General features: G+C 34.0%; 1 protein-coding gene across 1 annotated transcript; it reads left to right on the plus strand.

The window, feature by feature from the left end:
* Positions 1-8,883: 8,883 nt before the first annotated feature.
* Positions 8,884-9,213, plus strand: LOC115875774 (craniofacial development protein 2-like). The gene has a single exon (XM_030891279.1). It carries the CDS (start codon positions 8,884-8,886, stop codon positions 9,211-9,213), a length of 330 nt encoding a protein of 109 aa, XP_030747139.1.
* Positions 9,214-9,793: the final 580 nt, after the last annotated feature.

The following is a 9,793-nucleotide window of genomic DNA, read 5'->3' on the forward strand; positions in this document are numbered from 1 at the left end:
TAAACGATTAGATTTTTACAAATTGTAAGTTTTGGGTTCGTTGAAGGACTATTAGAGCTACAATTTAAAAATAATTTTACAAGATACAGAGTGTCCCAAATAAGTAAAAAATATTATAGTTGTATTTTTTTAAATGGAACACCCTGTATAGTATTCTATTTTTAGATTCTACTATTGAATGTTTTTTTTTCATTTTTTGTAGCCATGCTTTTAATGTAATGATATAGAATAGATACATACTAGGTTTACATAAATGAATATTACTGTTTATTCTATCAAAAGTTACGCCAGTAATGCGACTACGAACTATACCCGATTTTGGCGCATTTCCCAATTCCCCCATTCTATACCGCGTTAGAGACATCTTCACTGCTAAACTAAGCTTGAGGGCGGGGCTTAGAGACCTTACGCTCTCTACATGATATATTTTGGAAATACGCTTCCCGGTCTGGGATCAAAGCAACTTAGTTCAACACTTTGCGAAGGATGTGGGCCGTGCTGAGCAACGTGATCTTTTAGGCTATTTGGGTAGGTGATTTTTCTAGGATGCGTTTCAGATGTAGTTCTGTTCCTTTGGATATGGTTCTCAAGGCGCCCACAATAACCGGTATACTACAAGATTTTGCATTCCACATTCTGCTGATTTCTATTTCTAGGTTCTTATATTTCATTATCTTCTTGTTTTCATTTAGTTGTACGTTGGAATCGCCTGGTATTGATGTTATATACAGGGTGGTCCGAATTGTATTCCGGAAACTTCGGCAGCATATTCTACAGATAAAAATAAGTAAAAAAGTTTGTATAAATGTATGTCCTAAAATGCTTAGTTTCGGAGATACAGAGTGTAGAAGTTTCATTTTTATTTCCATTTGTTCTAAATAATTTCTGAAGTAACATCCATATTGGGATGAAAATTGGTATCTGGGAGTTTTTCGTTTACATGAGAAATTTGATTTTAATGTCAATATGACTCCTACTTGTAGAGGGCGCCACCTATATGTATTTTAACTGTTTTGAAGTGTAATAACTTTTCGTCCGTACCTGTATGAAACAACTGAGTGAAAAATTATACATTTTCGTGATTTTCTACGTTAAAAATCTCTCTTGGTAAAAATCGCTACAAGTAACCGTTCTCAAGATATTTAGAATAGAAATAGTCAATACATGTCATTATTGACAAAAAATAAACACATTGAGTAGATAGTTATTTGACTGAAACAATAAATTTGTGAAATTTTTATTTTTTAAATTAATCATATATTTTTCTGCGAAAAAATGATATGATAAAACAGTTTTTGTTGAACTTTTGGCACAAAAACATTTCAAATTTATGATTTCAGTCTAATAAATATTTAGTCAGCATGTTTAATTTATATCAATGACAGGTATTGATAATTACGACTCCAAATATCTCGAGAACCGTTACTCGTAGCGATTTTTACCAAGAGAACTTTTTTACGTAAAAAAAGTCGTAAATGTATATTTTTTTACTCAGTAGTTTTATACAGGTACGGGCGAAAAGTGATTACTCTTCAAAACAGTTAAAATATATGTAGGTGGCGCCCCCTACAAATAGGAGTCATGTTGACATGGAAATCAAATTCCTCATATCAAAAATATATATATATCGAAATATGGACGTTACTTCATAAATTATTTGGAAAAAATTGAAATAAAAATGAAACTTCTACACCCTGCATCTCCGAAACTAAGCATTTTAGGACATACATTTATACGAACTTTTTTACTTATTTTTATCTGCAGAATATGCTTTCGAAGTTTCCGGAATACAGTTCGGACCACCCTGTATATAGTACTGATATATTATAAGTTGGCAAGTTTTATTCTTTTTGTCATATACCACGATGTCTGGTCTGTTCGCATTTATTTATCGATCTGTTATGATGGTGATCTCACATTATTGTTACTTCATTGTCTTTGTTTTTTATGTTTGTAATCTTTTCTGGAATATGCTCGTTTTGCACGATCTTTCCATTCCGAATGCTTTGAAAATGTTCCAATGTATATAACCAGCTACTTTATTATGCCTATGAATGTACTCAGGGGCAGCCAAGTTTGTACAGCCAGCGATGATATGACTAACGTGTTCCTCTGACCCATGGCATAATCTACATCTACTATCCACATTTTGTTTAAAAATCTTTTTTTGTCTATATCTTATTAGGCTCTCTGTCTCTCCTTTCAATCCTGCATCATTTAACCATTGTATGCTATTCTTTTTATTGACAAAGTTCTTATCTAAATGTCTCATAAATTGTCCGTATAGTGGTTTTCCTCGGGTTTTTCCTTTTAATTTTTCTATTCTTCGCTTTCCTATTCCTTCTCTTACTTTCAATTTCATGTTGTCGGATGTCTCTTCCTTTATGTCATATTTCGATTATTATTATTACTAAAGTATATGAGACCTATACAGGGTGCTACAAATTCGAGGTACGAGCATTGGTATCTCGGTAACCGTAATAGATACGAACATGGTTAAATAGGGGCAAAGTTGCTCTTTAGGATGTTCACCAAGATGCCATCAAAAAAGTTTAAAAAATTTCAGGGATTGCTGAGTTTTTTGGAAAAACGGATTTTTTTAAAAATCAATTTTATTTTTTCCTGGCGTTACTTTTTAGGAAATCAAAAAACTAATTACACATTCTCATTGTCACTTTATTAGCGCTATCTGTTAGTATTTTTAGTTTTTCAAATTAGCTGATAATTTGTGAGATACAGAGCCCAACTTAATTTTTTTAAATACGGACCTGCTTTTTTTATTTCAGATTTTGAAAGAACACGGTCTCTTGAGTACTATGATACGCCACACTTAATTTTTTTTGGTTCGGACATTTGAACATAATTTATTTAATCTAATTTCAAGTCCGGCTCTGTTTTTTTTTAAGATTTAATCTATTCATCGTTACAATATTGATAAGCTTTCAAACTTAACAATGATGTGGGGTAAAACATTGTATACGGAAAATGAAATGCAATAACTAAAGGGGCATTACTTGGCGTCATTTATAAAAGTGAAATCAATACATTTCAACATTTACAATAAAGACTACAAAATGCATTCGGAACTATAACAAGAAGTTATGTTCAAAGAGCTATAAATAAGATTGAACAAAAAATTTTGTGCATTAGGGAGGGTGGTAACCCCGTCGAACATGTAGAGCATTAGAAACTAGTTTGTAGAAGTTGATTTATTTATAATAACTACGATTAATATTATGAATATTATTAGATCGTACACTGAGATTTCAAATTCACAATAAAAAAAGTTAAAAATAATATCTTTAAATTGCTGACGTGGATATTATTTATTTGAATTTTTCAATTGGCTCAATTTCCCTTATTTAATGTTAATTCGCTCTAATCAATATTGTTACGATGAATATAATCAGATGAAATGATTTAAGAAGCCAGAGTCGTACTTGAAATTATTTAAAATATCAATTAAATAGTTTTGTTGTTGTTAAGGTACCCAAAACAAAAAAAAAAGTGTAAGGTCTGGCATATCATTGTACTCAGGAGACCGAGTTCTTTCAAAATCTGAAGTAAAAAATGCAGGTCCGTATTTAAAAAAGTTAAGTTCACCTCTGTATCTCACAAATTATCAGGTAATTTGAAAATCTTAAAGTACTATCAGATATTCCTAATAAAGTGGCTATGAGAATGTGTAATTAGTTTTTTGATTTTCTAAAAAGTAACGACAGGAAAAAACAAAATTGATTTTCCAAAAAATCCGTTTTTTCCAAAAAATCCGTTTTTTCCAAAAAACTCAGCAATCCTTGAAATTTTTAAAACTTTTTTGATCACATCTTGGTGAGCATCTCAAGGCGCAACTTTGCCCCGATTTAACCATCTTCGTATCTATTATAGTTTCCGAGATACCAATGCTCGTACCTCGAATTTGTAGCACCCTGTATAACTAATTTTAATTAAACACGTCCGAAAGTAGAATTGCCTCTTAACTAATAGTTGCTCTCATCTCACCTCGGCACTGATCTTTTTCCAAAATTGAAAATCCGCAAGGAAGATACGAAATTTGTCGCGAAAAACCCCAGCGCCCCGAAAAATTTAAATTCATAGCCGTACCCGGGAAAAATAACACCGGAGGTAATGAGGAAAAATGCTAATTCGGAGGAGCAGTAGCGAGAGAGAACGGGAGGATCGGTTCAACGCTTTGATTTTCCGCGCCCGTGGAAATGGAATTGCTTCATTTCCAGGGATATTTTTTATCCTCGGCCGGGATTACCGGGGAAATGAAGACGCCGCCGTACGAGATTTCATTTAAGACGTAATTTGGAAGCGGTCTTTGGACTTTGGAAGATTTCCAGTTTTATTTTCCTTATTAGGAGTGGAGGAAAAGGCTTATATCTATAATAAGGGTATCCTAGATAATAACGGGGATAATGTTTAAAAAGAGTTCTCACAGTTTTCCAGAAAATTCTAGATTATGTTGAATCTTTGGGTGTGCAATTGTAATTGTTGTGACTAAAGAATACAAGAACCAATAACACCCGAGACCAAATTATTACCATTTGTTTTCAAATAGTGTCAGAGGATTATGGGCATTAGATACAGATACGACGGCGGTCTCTTCAGCATAAAAAAACTCAGGGCAAAAACAAATATAAAATTAATCACAGAATTTCAATACGCTGATGGCCTGGAAATGCTGGCCACATATACCTGGGTATGGGAGGCTTTGGACCTTAAGAACATGGATAAAACTAAAATCATGTGCACTCAGAAAATCATATCAATGCTATAAAAATCGGAGAACTATTTGAATGTGTAGCTTATATTATTCTTATTAAAACCAAAGAAGAAAGAAGCGGTAGCCGTTCATAACAAACCTCTACAGCAATACAATATATTGGCTACAGAAAAGATGTTAAACCTGACTATTGGGTCATAAAATTGTGCAATGCTTTACCCATACAATTCCAGAGTATCAGACTTTAATAAAAAATAGGTTTTATACACACAACTTCTATACATATCAGAAATTTATATAATTTAACTTTTTATTATAGAGGGTGAGTCTTAAATAAGTGCAAATATTTTCAGGGCTGGTAGATCTCGATAAAGAAACATATTTTCTCATAACTGTTTTTCAAATAAGTCCAAAATAACAAATAACCAATACATTTTACTTTGAAAATTTTAAAAAATGATTTTTTGCTTCAATTTTGATAACGACATGGATCTTTTCTGGGGTTTCTTTCTTGTAAATTTAATCTACTACCTATGTCGCCATATTATGAAGATATTATGTTTTTTGACTAAAAATTAAAAAAACTACCAAAATTTTTTTCAAAAAATTCCAAATTTTCCGAAAAAAAATTTCGCACATACTCGTGTTTCTGGAGTAGAAATAAACTAGCCCTAAAAATATTTGTACTTATTTAATACTCACCCTGGATTGTCCTATTTGTAGCTGGTAAGATTTTTACAGTGCATTTTTTTTTCTCAGCTTAAAGCCGTTTTTACCGACTATAAGTCGGGAAAAGGATTTACGTCTACTAGGCCCTTACAGGTAAGTATTATTTGGTATTATTGATAATGTAAAAGTCTTGCTCAAATCGTATTTGGCTTTTAGTTCTTGTGCCAGTGCTTCATATTTTCTGATTTTCTCTTTTCTTGCATTTTTAATATTTTCGTCTAGTGATATTGTGATGTCCAGCAGGTAAGCATGTTTTTGTTTTTTATAGAAGACTACTATATCAGGTCTATTATATGCTACACAGTACGATCTGAGATGATGTCAGTATCCCAGTATACTTTTACGTTTTCGTTTTCTACTATTTTTTTAGGTAAGTATCGGTAGTACGGTGTAATTTCATTTAAAAGATTTTCTTTTTTGCAGATTTCCTGATGTAGAATATAAGTAACCAAGCCAAAGTGTAGAATATAAGTAATCAAGTAAGAAACCAAACCAGCCTCCCGGTTGTGCCTCCAGATAATGTCGCAGTGCAAGATAGGTACGTCGAGAGCAGATTATGTGTTGAATTGTTTCCGGAAAGGTTGCATAGTCGGCATCTGTCATTAGGTAAGGCCGTTTTGGCTATTATTTTTAGGAAATTTTTAGTTGGTATTTGCTGGTATTGTATCCTGTATATGCCAAAGATGTCACAGTGCGAACTCCCCATACACGCCGGTATTCAAAGCACATGAGAGCACTACTGAGAGCCTAAGGTTTCATCCTAGTGAAAATAAGTTATGTCAGATATCTTACTCTATAAAAATCGTATAAAATATTCGAATTAATGGACTATCTAATTGAAAAAAATATATTGAAATCTAATTTTTAGGTCTTTTTTGGCCTCCCTTTTGGTAGAGGTCAAGCTATCCATTGGCCGTTTTTCTCGCTTTAATCCGCTGTAATGCTCGCTGAAACGGCGCTGATTTAGTTCGCGGTTATTTTACGCTCGCTCTAACTACCTCGGATTATTTTAATCGCTCAATAAATATTGCAGGTCGTTAAAAATACACCCCGACTGACCGATGGCAAATATCTCTCTAAAAGCAAAAATATACCCTTATTGTTGTGACAGTGGATAAAAAATATGATGATAGTTATAAATTTCTACTATTTTCAAATTAAAAATCTGCATTTTTTTTTAAATAGTACATCATATCTATTTTTTCAAAAAGATTTAACATAACAATTCTACTTGCAAAAAAATTATCTGGGTATTTCGCGACTTGCATTGTAAGAAAACCTACAAAATAAAATTTATCAGCGGTATTTTACTAATAAAACGAATTTGCCTAATGTTTGCCAAAAATGTTTTAACGTTTCGTTAGGTTAGGTTGTAGTATACAGGGTGCTACAAATTCGAGGTACGAGCATTGGTATCTCGGAAACCGTAATAGTTACGAAGATGGTTAAATTGGGGCAAAGTTGCGCCTTGGGATGTTCACAAGATGCTATCAAAAAAGTTTTAAAAATTTCAAGGATTGCTGAGTTTTTTGGAAAAAACGAATTTTTTGGAAAATCAATTTTATTTTTTCCTGTCGTTACTTTTTATAAAATCAAAAAACTAATTGCATATTCTCATAGCCACTTTATTAGGGCTATTTGACAGTATTTTTAGATTTTCAAATTAGCTGATAATTTGTGAGATACAGAGGCCGACTTCATTTTTTTAAATACGGATCTGCATTTTTTATTTCAGTTTTTGAAAGAACTCGTTCTCCTGAGTACAATGATATGCCACACTTTATACTTTTTTTTGTTTTTGGTACCTTAACAACAACAAAACTATTTAATGATTTTTTAAAATATTTTCAAGTCCGACCCTGGTTTCTTAAAATACTTAATCTGATTATATTCATTGCAACAATATTGATCAGCGCTAATTAACATTGAATTAGGAAAATCGAGCCAATTGAAAGATTCAAATAAATAATATCCAGCTCAGCAATTTAAAGATATTATTTTAACTTTTATTACTTATATATATTATTTTATATTTTAGCTATTTTATTATAGTATTTGAAATTCTCGGTGTACGATCTAACAATGTGCATAATATTAATCGTAGTTATTATAAATAAATCACCTTCTACAAACTTGTTTCTAATGCTCTACATGTTCGAAAGGGTTACCACCTTGCCTATTACACAAATTTATTATTCTTTCAATTTTATTTATAGCTCTTTGGACGTATCTTCTTATACTTCCGAATGCATTTTGTACTCTTTATTATAAATGTTGAAAAATATTGATTTCATTTTACAAATGACGTCAAGTAATGCAATTATTTTTTTTATTGAATTTGATTTTTCGTATTCAATGTTTTACCCCACGTCATAGTTAAATTTGAGGGCTTATCAATATTGTAACGATGAATGATTTAAATATTTAAAAAACAGAGCCGGACTTGAAATTAATTTAAATAAATTTTGTGTTTAAATGTCCGAAGGAAAAAAAAGTATAAAGTGTGGCATATCATTGTACTCAGGAGACCGAGTTATTTCAAAATCTGAAATAAAAAATGCAGGTCCGTATTTAAAAAAATTAGGTCGGCCTCTGTATCTCACAAATTATCAGCTAATTTTAAAATCTAAAAATACTAGCAGATAGCCCTAATAAGGGGTGTATGGGGTTACGCTGGAGAGGTAGCACCTTTCTCCAACAGCGGTCACATCGAATGTCTTAGACAGGAGATGGCTGAAGGAAACTGGTCCTCCCAGGGTACCCAACTCACTTATGGCTCCAAGCTGCCACACCCCGGTAAACTGCATTGACCTGCAGGCCAAACTAAGTGAGGGTAGCCAGATATGGTGAAAGTAGCGTCTGACCCAGAATGGGCGGCTACGAACAGCGTCTGTCTTCCCATGTAGGGGCGGCTGAAAACAAAACTCGTCAACACGCATGGCAAGCGAGACGTTTAAACCGCCAAACCCCCTCCAAATGAAATGTCAATCCATGAAAATGTATTACCCCAGGCAAGTAGGACAAGTCCAGAATCTTGCACTGAAACTTCAGTCAGTCCCACGGATTCTGGGGGGACAGAAGATTGACTTATAGATTCCACAGAAATAAATCAAACACCAAAACATTCAGATTACTAACGTACAACGTAAGATCACTGCACTCAACGGAAAAACTAACAGAACTAGAAGAAGAAACTAACCAAGATAAACTGGGATGTCGTGGGGATGTGCGAAGTGAGGAGACGAGGCGATGAGAAACTACTTACTCTCAAATCTGGCCACACTTTATACCATAGAGGTAACGCCGAAGACTCCAACGGTGGCATTGATTCCTCATCCATAAGAATCATACACAAAACATAGTCAGTATAAAAGCATATCAGAACGCGTAGCCTACGTTATAATGTCTTAAATAAACACTACAATATGAAAATAATACAAGTATATGCCCCTACATCCGACCACAGCGATGAAGAGATCGAGAGCCTATACGAAGACATCGAAACGGCTAACCAAGAAACAAAATGTCACTACACCTTCATAATGGGGGACTTCAACGCTAAGGTCGGTAAACAAATGGATGACTCGGAGACAGCGATGGGAAATTTCGGCTCGGAAGGCAGAAACGAGCGAGGACAAATGCTATTAGACTTCCTACACCACCACAACTTACACCTAATGAATACCTACTTCAAGAAGAAACCGCAAAGAAGATGGACGTGGATAAGCCCCGACGGAAGAACAAAAACGAGATAGACTTCCTAATAACAGAAAACAAGCGAAATATCGCGGACGTCACAGTACTAAACAAGTTTGGAATAGGAAGCGATCACCGAGCGGTAAGAAGTACGATCAAAATAAACCTGAAAAACGAAAGAAAAAGATGGTCCATCCACGGAAGATAACAAGATGGACCCCTCCAGATAACCCTAAAGCCTTTGAAGACTCAATCTCCACTGCTCTCCGTCATGTACAACAAACCGACATCAACGTCCTCAACAACAATATTACAGAAGCCATTCTAGCAGCACAGAAGCGGCATTGCAACACCCAAAAGCAAAACGACGAAAGACTAACTGAGGAAACCAAACAACTCATGAGCCAAAGAAGATCGATTAGAGGAAATCTGGAAAACTCGGAGGAGATACGCCGGCTGAATAAAACAATCTCAAAGGAAATACGCAAAGACTTAAGGAAATATAATACGGAGATGACCCAACAAACAATAGAGGAAAATCGGAGCATGAAAGTCATGAGAAGGAAACTGGCCGAGGGCAAAGTGGAAATATTCAAGCTCAAGGATGGAACAGAGAGGAAACTACAGACAGGAAAAGAC

This window comes from Sitophilus oryzae, unplaced genomic scaffold, assembly GCF_002938485.1.
Source record: "Sitophilus oryzae breed Bouriz unplaced genomic scaffold, Soryzae_2.0 scaffold_1396_pilon_pilon, whole genome shotgun sequence".
NCBI classification, from domain to species: Eukaryota; Metazoa; Arthropoda; class Insecta; order Coleoptera; family Curculionidae; genus Sitophilus; species Sitophilus oryzae.